Source organism: Hibiscus syriacus, unplaced genomic scaffold (assembly GCF_006381635.1).
Source record: "Hibiscus syriacus cultivar Baekdansim isolate YM2019G1 unplaced genomic scaffold, ASM638163v2 tig00112800_pilon, whole genome shotgun sequence".
NCBI classification, from domain to species: Eukaryota; Viridiplantae; Streptophyta; class Magnoliopsida; order Malvales; family Malvaceae; genus Hibiscus; species Hibiscus syriacus.
In genome coordinates, this window is record NW_024063403.1 from 61,616 (window position 1) to 83,926 (window position 22,311).

General features: G+C 38.7%; 5 protein-coding genes and 2 pseudogenes across 6 annotated transcripts; 3 read left to right on the top strand and 4 right to left on the bottom strand.

The window, feature by feature from the left end:
* The first annotated feature begins 1,824 nt into the window (after positions 1-1,824).
* Positions 1,825-4,560, top strand: LOC120183624 (protein NRT1/ PTR FAMILY 6.2-like). Its single transcript, XM_039188298.1, has 5 exons — positions 1,825-1,884; positions 2,041-2,143; positions 2,522-2,739; positions 2,845-3,395; positions 3,472-4,560. Exons 1-5 carry the CDS (start codon positions 1,882-1,884, stop codon positions 4,337-4,339), a joined length of 1,743 nt encoding a protein of 580 aa, XP_039044229.1. The 5' UTR covers positions 1,825-1,881; the 3' UTR covers positions 4,340-4,560.
* Positions 4,561-4,742: 182 nt separating this feature from the next.
* LOC120183557 lies at positions 4,743-6,721 on the bottom strand (annotated as a pseudogene).
* Positions 6,722-7,206: 485 nt separating this feature from the next.
* LOC120183638 lies at positions 7,207-9,619 on the top strand. Its single transcript, XM_039188310.1, has 2 exons — positions 7,207-7,883; positions 9,053-9,619. The coding sequence occupies exons 1-2, from the start codon at positions 7,275-7,277 to the stop codon at positions 9,410-9,412; spliced, it is 969 nt and encodes a 322-aa protein (XP_039044241.1). The 5' UTR covers positions 7,207-7,274; the 3' UTR covers positions 9,413-9,619.
* Positions 9,620-9,636: 17 nt separating this feature from the next.
* Positions 9,637-12,110, bottom strand: LOC120183640. Of its 2 annotated transcripts, none has more exons than XM_039188313.1 (9): positions 11,922-12,048; positions 11,663-11,831; positions 11,350-11,422; positions 10,842-10,924; positions 10,598-10,636; positions 10,432-10,502; positions 10,247-10,361; positions 9,949-10,082; positions 9,637-9,877 (listed from the first exon to the last, which is right to left on the bottom strand). In XM_039188313.1, exons 2-8 carry the CDS (start codon positions 11,759-11,761, stop codon positions 10,014-10,016), a joined length of 549 nt encoding a protein of 182 aa, XP_039044244.1. In that variant the 5' UTR covers positions 11,762-11,831; positions 11,922-12,048; the 3' UTR covers positions 9,637-9,877; positions 9,949-10,013. The 2 variants fall into 2 exon arrangements, with proteins under 2 accessions (XP_039044244.1, XP_039044243.1); XM_039188312.1 differs by having other exon boundaries at positions 9,643-9,877; positions 11,663-11,790; positions 11,950-12,110.
* A 1,457-nt stretch (positions 12,111-13,567) lies between these two features.
* LOC120183639 (heme oxygenase 1, chloroplastic-like) lies at positions 13,568-16,518 on the bottom strand. Its single transcript, XM_039188311.1, has 4 exons — positions 15,987-16,518; positions 14,513-14,736; positions 13,906-14,013; positions 13,568-13,803 (listed from the first exon to the last, which is right to left on the bottom strand). The coding sequence occupies exons 1-4, from the start codon at positions 16,408-16,410 to the stop codon at positions 13,711-13,713; spliced, it is 849 nt and encodes a 282-aa protein (XP_039044242.1). The 5' UTR covers positions 16,411-16,518; the 3' UTR covers positions 13,568-13,710.
* Positions 16,519-17,153: 635 nt separating this feature from the next.
* LOC120183558 lies at positions 17,154-18,914 on the top strand (annotated as a pseudogene).
* A 283-nt stretch (positions 18,915-19,197) lies between these two features.
* Positions 19,198-21,399, bottom strand: LOC120183559 (calmodulin-binding receptor-like cytoplasmic kinase 3). Its single transcript, XM_039188242.1, has 7 exons — positions 21,144-21,399; positions 20,834-21,061; positions 20,476-20,750; positions 20,217-20,382; positions 20,034-20,123; positions 19,663-19,961; positions 19,198-19,407 (listed from the first exon to the last, which is right to left on the bottom strand). Exons 1-7 carry the CDS (start codon positions 21,397-21,399, stop codon positions 19,198-19,200), a joined length of 1,524 nt encoding a protein of 507 aa, XP_039044173.1.
* Between the last annotated feature and the right edge of the window lie 912 nt (positions 21,400-22,311).

Here is a 22,311-nt window from a genome sequence, read left to right on the forward strand (position 1 = left end):
GAAAAAAAAATTAAATTTAAAGTACCAAAATGGATTAAAATTGATATTTTAGGTACTAAACGTGTTAAGTTTTTAATAATAGGTACAAAAGTGAATACTAAATGTTAAGTATGATTTTGAAAAAAAATGATAGTTTAGGGTGTCCAAAATTTCAATAGTTTAATCATGGCGAAAGTCTCAACCTGGGGGAGATAAGATAATAGACTACCCCCAACGTCAAATTGAGAGCAACTTCCATGAAAGACCTCCAAATTATGAAATGCCCTCCGTGGGACTCGATCCCACGACCTCAAGGTTAAAAACCTTGCACTCTACTAACTGAGCTGAATGGTCATTTCTGATTTCAATAGTAAAATAATTATTGTTATTTTTTGACGTTATGAGTTCGAACATGAAAACTAGTAAGAGTATAAACGTTCGATATCAGATGATTGAAATACTGAAAATTATTTTTAAACAAATAACAACTGCTTCACTCTCGTTTTGATATTTGTGTGATGATGATGATGATGATGATCATCATCATCATGCTAATGTCAGTGTGTGTGCAAGTGGTGAAGAAGATTAGAGGTGGAGAGACATTTGATCTCAGCAAGCTTCTTCTGCCTTTTTGGATAACAACAACATGCTATTGTCGGCTTGTGGCTCACGGCTGACAAAAACTCGATACTGAATATACAAAAACAAAAAAAAAATTGTCGTTATCGACAAGAAATAGTTACTGTCCACTAAACCGTATATGATCATTTGATTGACAATGCAAGTAAAATTTAATTCAAGACTAGGGACCAAAAGGATGTGGAGAAAGTAAAAGGAAGTTCCTACTTCATGGAGGTTAATTTTGAGGCTTGAACAGTAAGCCTGTTGGATACAGTGGAAGATTTCACTTGCTGTTCATGTGCAGACATCCTAGGATCTATAATAAGGGATGGTTTGTGTTCCTTCTTCTTATAACTAGAGAAAGAGACAAGACTCCATCTCTAAATAAGGCGGTGTCAATGAAGTGGACGGTGTGGTCTGATTTGAATCGATTTTCGAGTACTGCATGTGCTGCTAAGCGAGCAGGCTGCTTCGTAGGCGTTTTCCTGTGATTATTATCACCCCTTACGTGTGATTTCAGGGCACTTTGTTTGATTGTCGCTACACATGGACTTATCCATGATTCATATCTATGAAGATTGCCTGCAATTGAGATGACACAAAATGTGAAAACGAAGAAAAAAGAGAGACTTTTGGTAAGGAAATTTATGGGGTCTAATCTAACACCTGTAAGCTTTTCATGGTGAATCTTCTCCTGATTAAGCAAGTTGGCACTGCTTTAATCAAAATCTGACTCTAATAAAGCATAAAGAACTACCACTTTGCCGTAAAATATATATATTGCAACAGTTTTTACATGTCAAAAAAGGGGTCAAATATCAACAGTAAGCCTTTGCTTTATCTCCTTGTAGGCCTCTCTTGCATGACATTATCGTCGTGTTGTTCAGGCGGCGAGGTTTTAATGGGATGTGGGGTATAGAACGCACTAAAAAAGTCGTATGGCCACGGTGCTGTGGTTCACCACCTTCACAAACTCCAAATTCTGCATGTTACAGATTCCATTTCTCCTCTTGTACTGCCTTCAATCACTATCACCTTTAAAAATTTCCCTATATAAACATATCTGCCAACAATATCAATGGTTTAGAGTCATCCACCAACAAAACCAAGACCGATAATCTGTCCTATTTAATTAGTGGAGGGTCACTTCATAGGTGTTTTAACTTCCAAACTTGCACTATAAAATGGGAAACTAGTCTCCAACACTTCCAAGTTTGGAGTTGAAGTTACTTTTTCACCTTTGTTGTGCTTGTTTCTTCAACTGTTGAAACATTCAGAAAAATGGTCAGTTTGAGTTTTCCATGACTACATACATATATATATAGATATAGTGTAATAATGGCTGACAACCCATTGTTATCCTTTGTTTTATAAACATGATTGTTTGATTCAATGCTTTCTGAAATACTTTGTTGGTGGGTTTTTCCCCCCTTTTATCAGGAAGGGAAGATGAGTTTGACGGTGGCGGATGCGGTGAATTACAAGGGTTTCCCAGCCGACAGATCGAAAACGGGTGGTTGGATTCCAGCTGCACTCATTCTAGGTTTGTTTGTTCACTTCTTGAGCAGGTTTTCACATGAACTTACACACGCCTTGAACAGTAAAATAAACACACAGTTTGCAAGTAAATTCAGCACCAACAAGAATTTGAGTAACATGTATGGGACCCATCAAAGCTGCAATTCATAGATACTTACAAAACAATGGTGATAAAATTCATGTCATTTTCTTTTTGGAGTATGGGATAAGGAAGATACTATATGTAGGGCCATTCATACGTGAAATTACGTATTGAGACCACCATGCATATTACATGACTTCACCTTTACAACATTATTATATATGCACTTTTTACTAACATTATTAGGTTCGAATCTTTATATTGTAAATGAAGTAAATTGAGTCGAAACCATTTTCACAGGGATTGAGATATGCGAGAGGCTATCAACCATGGGGATTGCAGTTAACCTTGTGACATACTTGATCGGAACAATGCATTTATCGAGCTCAACTTCAGCCAACGTAGTCACAGATTTCATGGGCACATCTTTCCTCTTGTGTTTGCTCGGTGGTTTTCTTGCTGATTCATTCCTCGGAAGATACATGACAATTGCTATATTTTCACTTATACAAACACTGGTGGGTGTTTAAAGTTTCAAAAAACATAAAATAATCAAACACAAATGTTGATTTCGATCCTTACTTTGTTCAGTTTTTGACTGTGAGTATGTTATGGTGATTTAGGGGACTGGGACATTAGCATTGGCTACAAAGCTGCCACAGTTACGCCCAGCACCGTGCAATGGATCTGCTGCTCCCCATGCATGCAATCAGGCCAATGGATTTCAGATGGGAATTTTGTACCTGGCACTCTATATAATTGCACTTGGCACTGGTGGTCTAAAATCGAGTGTTTCGGGTTTCGGAACCGATCAATTCGATGAAAAAGATGAGAAGGAGAAGTCCCAGATGGCTTATTTTTTCAACAGGTTCTTTTTCTGCATCAGTACTGGAACCTTGATGGCTGTCACGGTGCTTGTTTACATACAAGATGAAGTTGGTCGAAGCTGGGCTTATGGGATTTGCTCGGTTTCAATGTTCGTAGCCGTCTTGATATTTTTATCAGGGACTAAAAGATACAGGTACAAGAAAAGCTTGGGGAGTCCAATAGTTCAGATCTTCCAAGTTTTTGTTGCTGCAATGAATAAGAGGAAGATGGAACTGCCTTACAGTGTTGAATTGTTATACGAAGACACTCCTGATACGTCGAGAATTCTTCATACAGATCGATTCCGGTGAGTTTTCGAATTGTTTTTTTCTTCGTTTATGCGATTTGTTGGCCTTGTTTCATTCATGGTTTCTGAATTATAGGTTCTTGGACAAGGCTTCCATTGTTGGGGAAGGAGATCTTGAGAGATATGGTCCGAATCCTTGGAAAGTTTGCTCTGTCACAAGGGTTGAGGAAGTGAAAATGATGGCAGGGCTTCTTCCGATATGGGCCACGACCATCATATTTTGGACCACATACGCACAAATGATGACCTTCTCGGTTGAGCAAGCCTCCACCATGGAAAGATCAATTAGAGGTTTCCAAATCCCTGCTGGTTCCCTCACCGTCTTCTTCGTGGCAGCGATTTTGATCACTCTGGCTGTTTACGATCGTCTCGTTATGCCATTTTGGAAGAAATTGAAAGGGAAACCAGGTTTCAGCAACCTACAGAGAATAGCCATAGGCTTAGTACTGTCAACTTTAGGAATGGCCGCCGCAGCAATAGCCGAGGCGAAAAGACTGGCAGTGGCTCGATCGGTCGATGCAAACACCAGAACCCTGCCTGTGACCGTGTTCTTGTTGATCCCACAGTTCTTCCTAGTGGGTGCTGGTGAGGCTTTTATTTATACAGGCCAGCTTGACTTCTTCATCACGCAATCTCCCAAAGGGATGAAAACCATGAGCACGGGTCTGTTCCTCTCGACGCTATCGCTCGGTTTCTTCGTCAGCAGTTTATTGGTAGCTGTGGTGAAAAGCGTAACGAGAAGCAGTAATGATGGTCATGGCTGGCTGGCTGATAACATAAACCATGGCAGACTTGATTGCTTCTATGGACTTTTAGCCGTTTTGGGGGTCATAAATTTTGTTCTGTTCCTTGTTTCAGCGGCCTGGTTCAAGCGCAGGAAACCCAAACCTGCCATTCAAATGGACACCATTGTCAATGGCTCCTCTTGTGAGGACAAGTGCTAGGCTACTCTAAGATTGCAAATTATCGGTGTCGAAAGCACCATACTAGTCGAAATAGCGAGGGAAGTTACCGGAATGAAAGGCGGTCGTGATTGGCTGGCTCGTAGGATCAATGATGGTCATGATTGGCTGTTTTATGCATCATAAACTTGGGGTTATGTCTTGTGTGTGCCAAAATGTACAAGCCAAATCCAGGAGAATTTGCTCTTAGAAAGGACCAAAACTAGCCATTGTTGATCTTCCTATTAAAGAAGAGACTGCATAACATAGCAATACAATTATATGTAGAAGATGGTTCAACATTTTTCTTGAGTTCATTTAAAGTTCTTCCCAAGTTTCAAAATCAATTGCTATCGTTGATGGATTACGTGATAAAACAACAACAAAAAACCTTAAAACTAGCCCTTCAATGGTCAAAATCTTGGAAACAAGGAGCCGGTTGAAAGACTCCGATAGCTGCACCATAAGCATTAATGCAACTTGAACTAACATTCGTCCCGGTTAGTGCAGACTTAAGCAACACAGATTGCAGTAGCAGTCCGGTGCACGAAACAGACCGGCTGCAGTTCAGTGTAATGGCCACTTCAGTACTCGATGTTCCCCGTAGATTCTTGTAAACCATGTCCCTTATCTTAACACCAGTTTCCTAACATATAATCGGTTCTGCTTTGGTTAGTTTTCAGCTCTGAATTTGTTCAAAAACGACCCAACTGCTCGTTTGAATTACCAGTTCCCCACAAGCACCCCTAACATTGCAGTAGTTTTGGTCTATGATTATCAGGTTTTTCTCCTTCTCGAAGGATAGATTCTCGAACGTAACTCCTCAAACATAACCTTTCCCAACCTTACAAGAACTTGCAGTCAATATTACAAGATAGCAATACAGACATACCTAAGAGTTGTATTTATTTACCTGCCATGTCTTGATTCGAGCTCCATTCGTAGTTCCTTTGGAGGATACCGTGTTTACGCGAATGCTCCGCACTTGTACGAAGTTTCTTGCCCTTCCTAAGCTTCCAATGCTGTTTTTTTAACAAAGAAAAAATAGAGACAAAAGCATATCAGGAGAGTCACAAGTGCTTTGAAAACTACGTTGCTCGGCGGTAGATGTGCTGGCACGTGAGTTGAAAAATCCTAGGACAATCACTATGTTCCAAGGGATTAAATGCTCAAATCTCATCATATAAAAGCTTTCACCTTATTCCATGGCCAGGTCCACACTTTACATGAGAAATATGAACTTTGTAAGAACTGTGTAAAACAATTCATGTAATGGCATGAAAAGATTGTTATACCAGTTCCAATTATACTGTTTCTGATGAATATATTGCTAGCTGAACTGATATGAATTCCATCGGTGTTAGGACTTGTTTCCGGAGTTGTTATCACCTCGTCGTCGACGATAAAATCATTGGTTCCTCTTATCAGGACATGCGTTTGAGAACTATACACTAGTCGAACCTGGCTGAGACTGCTGGTTTTGCAGGACTAGAAAATCACGGCCTGCGAATGCATCAAACACAGGATCTGAACTTCAGGAATTATCTTATTGCTTCACCGGTGTCGAGAAGCGTAATCGAAATCGAGAAATCTACTTACTGTTGGTGCCAAAGAAGTGCACGGTGCACCCTTCGTGGAGAAGTTGGCACATGTATGAAAAAATCGAATCAGAAAACAAGCTTTCCTTGAGGAGATGACACAACTGAGAGTAGTACCAGGTGTGGATGATATCTGCATGATTGGTTCCACCAACCCCAGCCTCGTCCGTCGATCTCGCCTCGACCTTTGATTTCGAGCCCTGAAACTCGGTTAAACGTTAGCCATCGTCCTTGATCGAATCCCTCCCATGTCTCGGGTGAAATCGGTGATATTATCCTCCCCATTATCTGATAAGATAGTAAGAATCACATTGTCTTTTACAGGAAAAAAACTGGGAAAATATTCATTTTGGCCATACCAGAAACTTGATCTCTTTAGCTTTGCATGGACCATTAAAAGTGAGTGGACGCAACAAAAACGTCTGGTTTCCTGGAACTAATATAATCCAAACACCATCTTCAACCTCCCTGCTGCACACGAAATTCCATGCTTTCAAAAGTGCCTGAAACAAATGATTCAATGAACATGTTGAACTCTCATTTGAAGCAGAACCATGGGGTGAAAATTGAACTAAAACGAAGTGAATTTACCTCAGAATTATCAGCAGTTCCATCTACGACAGCACCAATCCAATACATCAACCACCTCTGATTTCATGGCGGCGACGCCAGGAACAGTATCGGAGCAAAGCAAGTGTAAGATCAGAAGATTCAGAACAATGAAGGCAAAACAAGTTGCCTGCAAATGGAAAGAAAGAACAACATCAGGGCGTTCAGTCTCGAACATTTAAAGATGTTATTAAAACTCACCGTTTGCATTAAATGGTCCCTTGTAATGAACTAAAACTACACTTTAAAGTTGAGTTAATTGGCCATTACAAGGGAGAGAAGCAGAATTTAAAGAGCTTAGTTGATGATTTCTGGGAACCTTCAAAGATAAACAAAACAGGAGAGCCGCCCACACCTTCATTTGGTGCTAAGCACAATCAAAGATTTTACATTTATTTGCTCCTAAATTTGTGTGATAAATCATGAAAGAAATGGAAATCAAGTAACGTTTCCAAATTATCTGTTCTTTTTCCAATTTCCATGGATAATTTTTCTTTCTATGCTACTACTGCAATAATTAATTAATGTCATAGTTTTCGTGTTTAAGAACAGAGAAATCTGCCACGTGGCAACTTGTAATTGGTATAATAATCACAGTCACTCCCAAAAGCAACTCCTATACTCAAAAGCTCACAAGCTCAGGCTAGATTTTTCCTAGTCCCAGAGATCTGATCTATAGAACTCCGCAATTTTCCGGGAAAATCTATTGAAGTGAAAATTACTGAATTCCCATGGCAAATGCATGGAAAAGAGAAAGCAGCAAAGCTCAGAAGTTCCTCTCACCCAAAACCCTCCTTCCTCTCCTCCTCCTCACCCTCTTCGTCTACCTCTATTTCTCTCTGCTTTCCCCTAAAACCCCCACCTTTATCCCCACAACTCCCTCTTATAGCGCCCAAAAATATGCCCAGAATTTCCCAATCCCTCCTTTTAGCTGCCGCAACTCACCGCAAGCCCATCCCATCGTTGCAAACAAAGTAGAAAATCTCAAACACCCTTTCATTTACTCCCTAGCTGATTTAGGTTCCCTCCCTGACAAGCCTCACAAGAACATCGTGAGACTTCTTAAAGGCAAGCCCTTTCGTAAGCCTGACATCTCGGCCACCGTTCAGGATTTTCTGCAAGGGAAAAACAAAGATTGGTTTTTCGTCGATGTCGGGGCCAATGTCGGAATGGCGAGTTTCGCGGCAGCTGTTATGGGGTTCAGGGTGTTGGCTTTTGAGCCGGTTCTGGAGAATTTGCAGAGGATTTGTGATGGGATTTGGTTTAATAGGATTGAGGATTTGATTACCGTTTTTGAAGCAGCCGCATCTGATCGTAATGGAAATATTACTTTCCATAAGGTACGAGTCTTCTCATTCATGGTTTTCTTTTGGCCGATTAGCGAGCTTATAATTTAGTGTCAATTTATGCTAAGCAAAATAACTTAAATTTATTGACGTGGCTTATAATGTGTTAAAAATGGGAATTTGGTGGAACTGTTGAACTCGTTTGCAAGTTTGATACTTTGGGATCAATTTTCATTTGCTGCATTTTTTTGAGTTCTTAAGGCTCTATGAAAATGTGGCACCTCTTTGTTCCTTATGCAGTTATCAAAATCCTTTATCCAACTGTCCTTTCCTCTGTAGGTTAGATGCTTCAGTTGCTCTCTCAATGAATCCAGTTCCAGTCTTTACCTATGGAACTTGCCTTATTTTTTCCCTTATGTTTCAAGTCAATGGTTAACTTACTATCAATTATATCCAATAGCTGGTGAGGACCAGAGAAACTCTCTTGGGTTGATCATCAATGACAATTGTTCATGGATTCAATTTAGAATGGAATTCTGGGATACTAAAACTTGGATTATTCTCATTTGGTACAAAGAGGGCCATAGTTTGGGGGATAGAAGATCGAACGAGGATTTTCCTAGGTACAGATAGAGCCTCACTTTCGGTCATGCAGACATTGTACTGAGGGAACCTCACTTTCAGTCAACTAGATCCAGTAGGTGCCCTAGTAACTTTTTCGTTGATCTGAAAGCTGGTGGGTTGATCATCAATGATAATTGATCATGAATTTAATTTAGAATGGAATTTTGGGATTCTAAAACTTGAATTTTTCTCTCTTGGTACAAAGAGGGCCATAGTCTCACGATAGAAGAAGATCAGACTTGGATGTTCCTAGGTACTGAGAGAGCCTCACTTTCGATTATGCAGACGCTGTGCTCATTGCTTGAAGATAAACCGGTGTGATAATTTGATTATGATTTCACGATTGCTAGTCACTTCTTTACGAATCTCAGTAAATTTTGATGGGAAGAATGAGAGAGCAGGTTACATGGTAAGCTTTGGGGGTTTGGGTTGAGAGAAAAAAGATAACTGGTATGGTTTTGCCTTATAGATTATCTGTTGTCTTGTCATTTTGTCGTTTGGATTTAGTGTTTATCCATTCTCATATACTGCTTACTTCTTTTACTGTATTATTATTCCTTTTTCTGCTTCTCATGTGAAAACCTTTGTATTTTCTCCAGTTGGTCGGCCGGCTTGACAACAGTGCTGTTTCTGCGGTCGGTGCAAAGCTGGCATTCAAGTCCAATGAAGAGATAGCAGTGCAAGTGAGGTCCATCCTTCTGGATGAAGTAATCCTGGAATCAGAGCCGGTGCTTCTACTTAAAATCGATGTTCAGGGATGGGAGTATCATGTATTGAAGGGAGCCAAAAAGTTATTGTCCCGGAAAAAAGGCGAAGCCCCGTATCTAATCTACGAGGAAGACGAACGGCTGTTGCAAGCAAGTAACACTACGGCGAAAGAGATAAGGGACTTCCTAAGTAGTCTGGGTTATACTCTCTGCACCCAGCATGGTACAGATGCTCACTGCACCAAGAATTGATGCAAGTACCACGAAATTTTCCATCGATGACAACTTACTGCAAATCGAATGTCATTTCTCTCGGCCCGCGGTGAAATGTAGTTCTTTCGAATACGCATTTCTTCATGTTTATGATAGAGTTGTACCGAAGCTGATAAAAGGTTCTACTGTTGGCGCTCTTTTCTCTTGGTGATTGGTTGGCTGATGGCAGCTTCTCAATTCTTTTGTAATTTTTGTTCTACTTCTCAAACTTCCCATAAAGCCTGGTTCATATTAATGAGAATAATCTATTACAATTGGCCAAATATTTGACCCCTACAAAACCCTGAAATTATAATCAAAACCCTCAAGTATTACATCGTTTATAGCTGAATACAGTACAAATTGTGGATCAATACATGATTGATCTGATAATGAATACCAGGTGCAGTCTAGAGATGCAATATGCACTTATGATGCTTCAAATAAATGACGGGCATGGAAAGCCTGCAGTAGCAAGGTTTAAGACATTTGCGTGAAAAACATTACAAGATATGCCTGTGGGAGCTGGGACTAACTCAAACCTTATGCTTTTGAAGTTTGATCTCGGAATCTCTCATCATATAAATCCAAATCTTCTCGATTATTTTGGACCGCTTGTTTTTGAAAGACCCGCTCTTTCTAACATTACGTCGTAGAGTTGTTTTCCGTTCTAGTTGTAACAATTTTTTCAAAGAAAAAATAATCACAGATCAAGGATTGTATTAAAATGTATTTACAGCTATAATATTCGAGTAACTGAACGGTTTTCTTTCGTCTCTCGAGTTTTTTCAAAACCAAATACGCGGATATGAGAGATGAGTAAGATACACTTACAAAAATGACCGGGAAAAAGTGAACTTGTCCTTCAGGCTTTGTCTGAGTCTCCTTAAAATACACCAGAATGGGGAAAATTGGCCACCAAAGTTCCCAATTCACAAATGTTGAGTACCTTTGGTAAAATTGATAGGTAAGTGGTTTACCCTTTTGGAACATGGATAGAAATCGGAAAGGTGACTTACTTCCATCGGTTTTTGCCACCAACAAAGACATTTTCACCTGAATCCTGAAGCTTGTCCCCAGCTTTCACCTCCTAAAACCACAAACATCACCGTTCACATATGCGTAAGTGGAGAATTCTAGCTCCAAATCCGCAACAATGAAGGAAGTATACAAGAATGGACTAACCAGTGCCTCGTCATCGAAGACAAATCTAACTCGAGTAGTCTACAAGAACAAACTGTCAGCTAGTTTCTGCTAAAATATCGAAATGGAAACTAAAATGATGTAGATCCAGAAATGAGAGATTTGTGGATCTCATCAGAACTGCATCTTGTAAACTGCTTTGTGTTTCATCAAAGGATTAAATCTCTTCTGATGGTTGCAATTTGGAGTCTTCTCAATGACATAAACTATTTCTAGTTATTGATACCTGGAACAACAGAAGCAACCCAAGTAGACCAACAGGTGCAGCTGGTAATAGGTTATCAGTATAAGCTAATCCACCAGCTAGACCTGTTTCAATAAATAATTTTTCGGAATATAACTTAGAACAAAGGGAGGACAATAGCATATTAACAGCATTTATAAAGAACAAGATCAATCAAGAGAGAGTTATTTTGATAGTAAAGAAGCAAACACCGAACAGAGGAGACGTTAAAAGATTGCTTGCAAACCGGTGCAACTATAAATGCAGCCTTGTTCGCAGACCAAAGTGCAGGTTGGATCATATATAGTTAGAAAGGTCCTGATCGCCAGACAATCAACAGCATCGAAATAAACAAACTAATTGTCGAAGAACTATTATAATCCTAGTTTTGATAGTTTATTCATCTAGACAAAATAGGCAAACTTACAAAGTTTGTATGACACCATTCAAGACCAACCAAGATACCCAAAAAAAGGATGCATCCGAGTATGGAAAAATTCAGAGAGCTTACCGAGTAGGACAACCGGTATGCGATAATCTGGATCAGGAACCACAGTTTCTTTCTTTTGGACCTTCCTTCCAAGCTGCCAAGTATCAAAACAGCTATCTCAAATCATGAATTACGACTACATAAAGCCCGGAACGATAATCAGAAATCAGTTCAATCACAATTACTACTTCCTGCCACCAATCTGGATATAAACTAAAGCTTTTTATCTGCATCTACCACTTATAATATAAGAATTCAAAGATTCTATGAGGAAATAAATGCTTAAAAAGCAAAAAAAATGTCAAAGTTCATGAATTCATTCAACAATACAAACCACTGATGCAACAACAGGTCTGCCTCCACGAGGACTATTGGACGCTCTTCTTAAAAAACATTGCTTATATCCTACTTTGCCTCGGAATGAGCTCTTCATTTGTCCCAGAAGACCACCCACTTCATTTCCTGTTGGAAATAAGTACGTGATTAATTCTTTTCAATATTATTTCTTCTCAATGAAAACTTAAAAATATGCTCCATATTTCACTACCCTCCCCCTCAAGTTTCTTTTATGTATAAATAATAAAGTACTGAACTTTATACTAAGAATCAGAAAGGGCTTACTTTGGGAAGGTAGAAATGGAGCAGCAGTCAACAGGAAGCCACTAGCCATTCGCTGCTCGCTGTATTTGCCACAAAGCAATGTTTCTTTTGGGTTTTTGACAAGAAAAAAAGAACAAATAAGCTGTTGGTTCCTGGTTTGTTTGTGGGAGAATTTGACCTTATTGCCCCCTAGTTCCTGTTAGCAATTGACATCTTGTGATGATGTAAACTGATGTTCCAAGGGTGTTTGGGTAATTCACTTAAGCTGAATGCCTCTGCTTCCATTTAGCCTTATCTACTGGAACTATTGACGAACCCACTTTTTCTTTTCCTCTGTTCTCTGAAGTTCAAAGCTTTGTAGAACCAAAAGTCAACAAATTTTTATTTTTTTAATAAATTTGCAAGATTCTGGGAATGGGTTCAATCCATTTGTAAAGTTGCAAGCTTTGAACTGTGAAGGGATAATTCAGATTGTAATGTCATCTAGGATAGAATGGTTTCTGGAAATGGCTAGGGAAATTTCTTATTATAGAGAAGAATGATGAAATACAAAACTGGATAAAACAACATTCATGGTTCGAAAGAAAAGGGTCCTAGCCATGCATGAGCTCATTTTGTTCCACTCAAGAACCCCGAGTTTGATGAATTAGGAAGACTAGCTTCAAGGAAATCTTTACTGGTCATGCACTCGAGATCTAGTGTTCTTCAACCATGATTTTACTCACATCAGCATCACGTTTACCCCGAATCTCATAACGATTTCTTCTGGTTTAAGTCACTGAATCATTGAGCAAAAGAATTCAAACTCCAGTAAGGTTGTTGGTTCATGCAATCACATTTGTTAATTGTTTAATAGGTATGAGATTCGAATAAAGTCTGTAACTTGTAAGACACAAATTTGGAACTTGGATGGTTGATGTATGATTGTGCAGTGGGGCAAGTGTCATGGTGGTTCGGTCCACAGGTGTAAATTGTGTGATTTGTGAGGCCTAAAACTCGTAGAAATAGAAGCTGGGGACCAAGTTTTTGTCCCACAATAAGATTCATATTTTTAATATTGTAATAATGTCATATATGCCCATTCTAAATCAATTCCTGAACTTTTTAATGTTCCAATTTCATCTTCAAATTATAACTCACGTTGTAAACTGGTCCTTAATCTTTTGAACATTTCAATTTCATTCCAAACTATTAATATACACTAATCATATACCCTATTAATGTTATAAGCCAAGATATACTAGTATATGTTTGAAAAAAATTAAGTAAAACTATGGCTAAAACTAATTATATATTTGAAAAAAATTTAGAAATGGTATTGGAAGATTCAAAAAGCTTGAAGACTGAATTAGAATGGAAGTCATAATTTAAGGATGAAATGAAAATGTTCAAGGGTTTATAGACAAATATAGAATGAGGATCATAATTTGAGGACATGTGACACGATTAACTCAATTGAAAAATAATAACAAAATTTATAATTTATGGATAGTACAATGACTAATGACAAAATTTCACCTCATAATACCTAAACCGACATTCATCCATATAAATTATTGGACCTAAACCAGTATTCATCAATATAATATAATATAAAAGAAACTTTACAAGTAACTGAACAGTATTAGAAGAGAGAAAAAATCAAGGAATACGAATAAAAGTTGATAAATGTGTTAACAAGTTCAGTCCACAGTGTTGAGTATTTGACTTGAAATCCCATAACAATTCCAGATTTGATAGCACAGAGTCCAGAACATACTATGCCAGTTATGCTTGGCATACCTATGACAGTATCAATCTAAGAATCTCCCCTGAATAATTGAACGATTTCTCGGTTTCTTCCAAGCAATGATTCTTCTCCTCTCGAGTCCAGCTCTTCAGTAGTGACGATGAAGAACATGAAATCGGTGTTAGTCGTAAAGCAACAGAATGGAGATGGTTTTTTCAAGAGTTCTGCAATCATAAAGTGAATATTACCTCAGCTACTTTGTTCAGCTTGTCCCTCACGTTTTGTAACAATTGGGAAAGGTCACCATCCCATTTGTAAAATTCTAACTCCTTGTTGTCAAGTATCTTCTCAGCTACCTGATAGAAAGAGTGGAGTTGAATGAGATCGAGTGGTCGATCTCGTAAATCGAGTTATAACTATCTAAGTGAGGACATTTTAAGGACCAGAGATATCGAGGGAAGTGTATGCATTCAACATGTTACAAGTATGGCTATGGCTATGGGATATCCACTAGATAGAAGCTGGTGAAATGCATGAACTGACTCAAATGGGGAACTGAAAGGGATAGATCGGAGCAAAACGACACGATTTTAATTCTAGAAAGTGTGGATAAGGATAAATAAATTTAGTTTTCGATACACATTTGAAGCTGATATTGTGTTTAACTAGTTACAAATATGGTTATGGCTAAGGGATATCCACTAGATAGAAGCCGGTGAAATGCATGAACTGACCTAAATGGGGAACTGAAAGGGATAGATCGAAGCAAAACAACATGTGCTTAATTCTAGACAGTGTAGATAGGATCAAGAAATTTACTTTTGGATACACATTTGAAGCTAATATTGTGTTTACCTTCTTCCCAATCATCCGGCCACCTGCCGAGTGTGCAAAATAAATGTTGTAGAAATGACATATGAATGCTTGTGGATCCTTATCGGATAATTCTTTAAGATACTCGGAATACGTAACACCGGGAGAAGATGGTTCGGGAATGGCATAGCCTTGCTCTTTGAACCACTGTAAATCCATCGCCAACTTCTCTGACCTTTCCAATCCAGTGTTCCTGAATTCAGCATCTGAACCAGACCAGACCAGGCTCATCACTTTACTTTTTCTAGCAGTATCGTAAAACCACTAAACACCACACTCAAGAAGCACATAAAAGCATATACATATGATATGAGCAAAGCTAAGAACTAGCTGGTGCAATACAATTTACAAAGCATATGAAACTCCAAGTTTAACACAAAATAAAACCACTTATACTTTTAAAGGCATCCATTTCAAGGATTAAACAGCTACAATTCAATCAATTGTGCTAATGGTAAGATTCTTCGGTTTTCAAGTGAAGGGCTATTCGAATCCTTCATCGAACCATTAGACCAAACAACAGAAGCCCGAAAACGAAAAAAGAACGAATTCTTGGCATAACAATGGCATGCAATCTGCATTCTAATTTGTCATTCCATGTAGAATTTCACGGGGAAAAAAACATTCAATCTGCGTTCTTATGGACTTTTATCGTCAGATTGAGAGCAATTACTCCCTAGCTCACCCCATTATATCTATCAATACAGCGGTTGAGAATAACAGTGGCCTGCATATTAGTCAGACTGATCGTATGCACCATAATAAGTCCGGTGGGATGCAAAATAAGATGGATCATAAACGTTTTGTTGTTCTTGGTCAGGGAGATTAGACGGGTTGTGATGATTTCGAGAAGAAGAAGGTATATTGGCTTGATCGTTTTGTTTTGTTTTTTATTAAACTGGGATAAGTACAAGACAGCTCATGTTCAAAGAGAACTTTTAACCATTTGATATTGAACGCTAACACCCTTACATTCCTGGTCGCTCGGTTTGTGCGATCGTTTTGATTTTAGGTCCATTCTAGACTGATTTCTTTTAGGTCGGAAGTTGTCTAAGCTCAACTTGATGGGAACAATTTGGTCTCGTCCCTTATGCTTTTATCTTTCTAAAAACACCGATCAACGATTATTATCTTATCTACTATAGATATTCCTTTAATCCAGAATCCAAAAGTATGAACCGACAATGATCGACGAGACAACAAAATTCCAATCAACTAGAAGGGTGAACCACCAAGTACGGACGACAGAAAAAATTGTTCCCGTCAACCGTATCCTATAACATCTAAATGTCATCACATAAAAAACTTCAACCTTCAGCCTAGTCTTATTTTCCCTTACTAAACCCATCTTCTCAAAGATGATTTGATTCTAAAATCAATCACAAAATTCCAAAACTATAACTGAAAACAAATATATATAGGAATTAGAATTCAAAGAAAAGAAGAAGAAGCTTACAGCTAGGGAAAGCAGCCTTATCAATAATCCCTTCAAGCGTATCGTAAACCAACTTGCTGTCAACAAGGAACTTCAAGTAGCCATCAACGGTGGGCTCCCATACCTTAACGGTCCGTTCTTCAGGCTGTTTCACCTCCTTCTCTCCTTCCTTTGCTTGGTCTCTAGTATGCAATTTCATAGCCACTAACCTCATCTCCTCCACGAAACCTTTAGCCTCGCCGGGGTACCTCTTCCTGGGCTTCTCCGCCGTCGTGGACGACACGACGACGTTCCTAGTAACCCTCCTGGGAAGTTTAAGAGAAGCCTTGGAATATGGGAAATCCTTGATGATAAAACTGGAAGAGAAATTGGGAGGTGGAGGGGTTTTAAGGTTGGGTCTTTTAAGAAAGGAGTGGGACTGGGAAATTGGGGTCAGAGACGCCATTGAAACACGGATTTTTCTTCTTTTTTGCCAAGTTTTAAATGGGATTGTTTTGGTTGAAGCTGTGAAGAAGAAGAAGAAGAAGAAGATGGAATCTCCAATATTTTCGATTCAAATAGTCTTGGCTTAAAGCCCAAGTGCTAAAGATCAAATAATTTTCAGAGTGAAAAATAAAGCTTGGGTTGCTTAAATTAGTGGCGACTGCAATGGGCAAAAGGGTAGATATCATTGGTTGCTTCTCGAAATTGTTGACCTATAATGGAATATCCTGTTAGATCCAACCTTGGTAAATAAAACTATTTATAATAATATAATAAATTTGTATATTTTATTATTTTTTAAGGATATATAAAATTTCTAAAGTGCTTAAATATAATTTCTACATATTTATTTATTAAATAATTAAATAATAAACTTCACTTCAAACTCTATAAATTATATCATAATCTCCAATCCCTTTCAATTTTTTTCACCATCTTTTTCAATGGATTCAGTTTTGTCCATTTTTATATTAATTTCAACTTAACATTCTATAATTATTTCAATTTGATCCCTCATCCTTGTGTGTTGTTTAATTTAATTTAATTATTGTTTTTAATTTCATGTTTATTCAATTTAGTCTTTAAAATTATATTTTTATTAAAATTAACCCATAATTATTATTTTTTGTAATTTACTATAAATCATATACAATTATAAATTATAATTTGTCGTTCGTGAAAGATAAAAAATAATTATCCCAAAAATTACTCGGCCTGAACTCAATCGGTACCGGGTAATATCCGGCCTGAATTTTGTATAATTTCCTTTTAATCAGGGTTCTCCGAGTTTGCAACTTCATTTATGAGTAAGTTCTATTTTTATCCTTGCTTATTACCCCTCTTTTTTCTTATCTCAGGAAAGGCATTATTTATCAAATTTTTATAATCTCGATTTTCACATCGGTTCTGCTTTTTGGATTACCATGGGTTGCATCATGCCAACCATGCCCCTTGGACGCAGCTGAAGCCTGTCCCACGATAGGTTAATCCGGTAACTATAAGAGATTTCAATGCCCTCATGGTCACTACAATGATCTTGCAAGTCTCATTTTCAACTCAAATGATGATGCTATCAGAAAACTTTTTAGCAAGGATACTGACTCTGAGTTTCAGCTCTCATCAATGCTCATATTTTTCGTCACCTGCTTCATTCATAGTATTTTAAGCTACGGGATTGTTGCTCCGGCTGGTCTATTTGTACCTGTGATAGTAACTGGTTCATCTTACGGCCGCTTCATTGGAATGTTGCTTGGTTCTCATACAAATCTTAGTCACAGTCTCTATGCAGTGCTTGGCGCGGCTTCATTTCTTGGTGGATCTATGAGGATGACAGTCTCCTTGTGTGTTATAATTCTGGAATTGACCAATAACCTATTATTGTTGCCACTGATAATGATTGTTCTCCTTATTTCCAAGACTGTAGCTGATGCTTTTAACTGCAGCATTTACGACCTTATTATGAAAGTAAAAGGTTTTCCTTACCTGGAAACTCATGCTGAACCTTATATGAGGCAGCTGACTGTTGCCGATGTTGTCTCTGGCCCACTTCAGCTGTTTCATGGGATCGAGAAGGTCGGAAATATAGTACACATCCTTAAAACCACGAAGGCATCATGGGTTTCCTGTTATAGATACATCTCCAGATTCTGAATCCTCGGTTTTATATGGTTCGATACTCTGTGCTCATCTTATTGCATTGCTAAAGAAGAAAGCATTCTTGCCCACCCCTATGCGGTTAGGTGTCAGCGATCCCTTTAGGCATTTTTCGGCAGATGATTTTGCAAAGAGGGGATTAGGTAACGTCGACAAGATAGAAGACATAGAATTAACTGACGAGGAGATGGAGAAGTTCCTGGATCTACACCCTTTTACCAACGCTTCATCATATACAGTTGTGGAGATGAGACAATGTCATTAGTTAAGGCTCTCGTACTTTTCCGTGAAGTTGGTCTGCTGCACCTACTATTCATACCCAAGATCTCCAACGTAAGAAACATTGTCAATCATATTCATTTGCCTTTTGTTTTCTCATTCTTTGTCTGATTCTTCATGTTTCTGCATTCTAATTTCAAAGTTTCGTGCACTTCTTTAGCCGTGCTAGTTAATCCAACCATAGCTTTCAATCCTTCTTTTCCCCATCAGTTTCTTTCCTTTCAGTATGTCGTCTGTTTTCATTTTAGATATCACTTTAACCCTTGTTACTAATTGCATTATTCATATGGCTCATGTGACTGCAGAGAGCACCTGTGGTGGGCATATTAACAAGGCACGATTTCATGCCGGAACACATATTCAGTTTGCATCCATTGTTGGTAAGGAGTAGGTGGAAAAGGTTGAGGATTCAATTGCCCCGTTTATTGAAAATATTCTAGGCGGCGACGGCGATCTCGTTCAGTCGTTGCGTAAGGGGCTTACCCTTGGAACTAAAACTGTAAATGGTCTGTACTCTTGTAATCAAACTGCAGTAAGCTGTGGGAATCATTGTGATTGGCGAATACTCAGATCCGGCGGGGAGTCACGTCGAACGAACTACTGCAATCTGTATTTTGCCCTTACTGTAGAATTTGAGGTATGCCAAAATTTTATCGACTCTTTGATTTAGTCTCTTGCATGAAAGCATTAATAATGTAGTAATTATTGCTACCATGGTATAATACTTATTTCCCTGGTTGAGGTTAAAGGTTTATCCAAGTGTAACAATAACAGAATACAAGAGTGATTAAATCCAAAGGATGGATTATGTAGTGTTTCACCCTCGCCTCGAAGTTTTAACGTAGTCGGCTCTAATCGCCCATAACTGTTCTCCCACGGATTTCATCTCCGGACGGTCATTTCTAATGGGTGCTGCGCATTGAAATGCCAAGGCAAACATCTTCCTTAATATTTCTGCATCTACAACTTCTTCCATCTTTGGATCCACCAGCTCCACTACTTGTCCTTCATTATACTTCTGGAATGCCTGTATGGACACCAAAACTATGAATTCCGAGATGCAAACACCGAGTTATTGTTTCTGAAGACAGAATATTTTAGGCCTTGGGTGACTTAAACCCCAAGTACCCAACTTAAATACCTTGCACGGGAATCTTATTTCCTAAACATGAGAAAAACCAGTGAACCTGGGACTAGCTATACTCTAATATATGTGTCTACTCCATGCGCTTATTCCAAAACAATCACAAACAAGAGAACAAAGGGCAAGCTTGAAGCTTACCCATTTAGGCGTCACACGCTCTTCAACCGGTCTCCTTAGTTCCACGGGACGGCGGCCGGTCAGAATTTCCACAAGTAAAACCCCGAAAGAGTACACATCACTCTTGGTTGTGAGTTGATAGGTTCTCATGTACTCGGGATCAAGGTAACCAACTGTTCCCTTCACTTTGGTTGAAATATGAGTTCGATCCGAGTCCATCGGGCCAACTATTGCGAACCCAAAATCAGCCACTTTAGCTCTCATGCTTTCTGTCAGAAGAATGTTGGATGACTTCACATCCCGATGAATAATTTGCTTCTCTGGTTCATGATAAAACTCTATTATGAGAAGGCATAGTCTGAAATTAAAAGAGTATATACCAGTGAGTTTACCTGCATAGAGATGGAGGTACGTAAGGCCATGAGCAACATCAATGGCAATTTCAAGACGCTGATTGAAATTAAGGATTTTTCCAAGCTGACCTGCCAGGATTACCAGCAAAATAAATATATTTTAAGCCTTTGACGATATTGTCGACCGGAAACTTCGGTAGCTACATTGGGAAGGGAACTTACCATCCAAATGATCTTTTAGAGTACCATTTGGTGCATACTCCGTAATGATAAGCCGTTCGTTTCCTTTATCGATGTAACCAAGTAGCTTCACAAGGTTCCTATGATCGATCTTGGATAGAAGTTCTACTTCACTGCTGAACTTTGTTTCCAGATTCTCAAAATGTTCCTAGACGATAAAACAGGAAACGAGCTTCAAAATTATTCTTAACATTGGGGAAAAAGTTGCAGGAAAAATATCAACATGAGCAGATTTACTTACCTTTTTTGCTCGTTTAATCGCAACCACCTGGCCAGAATCTAGCTGGGCCTTGTAAACAGCTCCGAACCCTCCTTCACCTATCTTTAGTGCAGGTGAAAAATTATGAGTAGCTTTGGTCACCTGTGTCATACTGAGATGCACTGACCCAATTCTGTTGAGCTGAGGGGACTGAGACGTCGAGAATCTTGAAGGAGTAGGCGGTACCCAAAGTGGGCTGGCCGGAACCTTCTCGTGAAGGGAACGAGCACTCATTTCCGAAGGGCCAGCCAAATCAACTGCAAAAACGGAACCGTGGATTCATAACTCGAAACCAAAACAGGATGGGCACGTTATACAGCTAAGGTAATGTAACGCTCACTTGTATTTACATCCTTGGAAAGAACATTTTGGTCAGTTGCTTTCTTTTTCCTGTAAAGACAGGGGCAGATTAAAACACAGGTTAGAAGTACTCCAGAAGCTGCTGCCATCCCTACTTTGGTCGAGACCGGAAGTTTTCGATTATTGTTCCCTTCCGGGTTATCGTCGGGTATCTCGTCTTTCTTTGGCTCGTGCAATAACTTCCGTCCTCTTCCGGTCGAAAAATCAGCTGCCAAAAGCTAAGAAATTTACTCATTCTATGTGATTAACTTCATAACTAAATATTAGAAACTTCAAACGAAGCGTGTCACCTAAGGAAACGCCAAAACCAGAATCAGCGCCGGTATAGCCTTCCAACACAGAGTGATCTTCATAGTGCAACTGCAGGACCTTACAGAACAAAACCCTATCTACTGGAATGTCGTTCAAATAAAACACTTCATGGCTGTCCGAATTCGAATATGCTATGTGATCAGTCCCGCAAATCGTCGACTTCACTTCGATCCCGGAGGCAAAAAGTCTTGATAATTGCACAAACAGAAGTAGGCTAAACACTGAGGCAGCCATTCTCAATGTATTAACTCACTCAACTATCCTGCAAAATTCAATCAAAAGCTTTGAACTTTATCATCAAAGTCACTTCCAGTTGACAAAATGTATATATATATTTGAAGAAAACTACAAAAAAACATGGTAGGAACAGTACTAACAGAGAAATTCAAACCCTTCAAAACCACAGAAAACCATAATCAGTCAAAATAATTGCATCGACCCAATTCACCAAATCATAAAATGAAATAAACCCAGAGAGCAAAAACATCTAAAACCCTTAAAAAGGATCGGAAAGGAAAGAACTTCACAAGAAACAGCAAAGCTGAAAGTGACAGACAGAGGGCTGTCTATTGTTGAAGTAGTTGGAGTTAATAGTTGTTTAAAACGTTTTTTGATGTTGTTTTCACTTTTTTTTAAGAGTTGATTTTATACCGTCACAACTGATAATTTTTGTTTATTTTAGAATCTCACAGTAAGAATTTAATGCGTTTAGTATCTAAACTATCAATTTTGCCCCGTTTTAATACTTAAACTTTAAAAAAAATCAAAAATAAAATTTTGAACGGTACTAAAATAAAATAAAAACTAAATTTTAGGTATGATTTTAAAAAAATTAGATATTAAAACATATCAAAATTAATAGTTTAAGTACTAAAGTTGTAATTTACCCAAGTTGACTTTAATATTATTAAAAATGTTATTCTGGAGTTTGCAACTTGTGGGGGAGTAATCCGAGACTCGGCTGCTGCGTGGATAATAGGCTTCTCGCAATGAATTGGGTGTTGCTCGGTGACTGATTCGGAGCTGTGGGGCATCTATTCGGGTTTGTCCATTCCTTGGGAGAGAGGTTTTCGCCAGGTTATTATCGAGTAGGACTGCAAAGATGCTGTTGCGGTGGTCCAAGGTCAACCGAAGGTGAACGACATC

Bases quoted from the DNA above. Each gene is read 5' to 3' on its own strand.
- LOC120183624 (XM_039188298.1), top strand. The intron at 2,144-2,521 runs GTTTGTTTGTTC...CCATTTTCACAG, and splicing joins TCCAGCTGCACTCATTCTAG to GGATTGAGATATGCGAGAGG. The intron at 3,396-3,471 runs GTGAGTTTTCGA...TCTGAATTATAG, and splicing joins CTTCATACAGATCGATTCCG to GTTCTTGGACAAGGCTTCCA.
- LOC120183638 (XM_039188310.1), top strand. From the start codon at position 7,275: ATGGCAAATGCATGGAAAAGAGAAAGCAGCAAAGCTCAGAAGTTCCTC. The intron at 7,884-9,052 runs GTACGAGTCTTC...TATTTTCTCCAG, and splicing joins GAAATATTACTTTCCATAAG to TTGGTCGGCCGGCTTGACAA.
- LOC120183640 (XM_039188312.1), bottom strand. From the start codon at position 11,998: ATGGCTAGTGGCTTCCTGTTGACTGCTGCTCCATTTCTACCTTCCCAA. The intron at 10,925-11,349 runs GTAAGCTCTCTG...TTATTGAAACAG, and splicing joins CATACCGGTTGTCCTACTCG to GTCTAGCTGGTGGATTAGCT. The intron at 10,083-10,246 runs GTAAGTGTATCT...TGTTACAACTAG, and splicing joins ACTTTTTCCCGGTCATTTTT to AACGGAAAACAACTCTACGA.
- LOC120183639 (XM_039188311.1), bottom strand. From the start codon at position 16,410: ATGGCGTCTCTGACCCCAATTTCCCAGTCCCACTCCTTTCTTAAAAGA. The intron at 14,014-14,512 runs GTAAACACAATA...TCTTTCTATCAG, and splicing joins GCCGGATGATTGGGAAGAAG to GTAGCTGAGAAGATACTTGA. The intron at 13,804-13,905 runs GTAATATTCACT...TCACTACTGAAG, and splicing joins AGCTGAACAAAGTAGCTGAG to AGCTGGACTCGAGAGGAGAA.
- LOC120183559 (XM_039188242.1), bottom strand. From the start codon at position 21,399: ATGGCTGCCTCAGTGTTTAGCCTACTTCTGTTTGTGCAATTATCAAGA. The intron at 21,062-21,143 runs GTGACACGCTTC...AGCTTTTGGCAG, and splicing joins TGGTTTTGGCGTTTCCTTAG to CTGATTTTTCGACCGGAAGA. The intron at 19,962-20,033 runs GTAAACTCACTG...ATCATGAACCAG, and splicing joins GTACCTCCATCTCTATGCAG to AGAAGCAAATTATTCATCGG.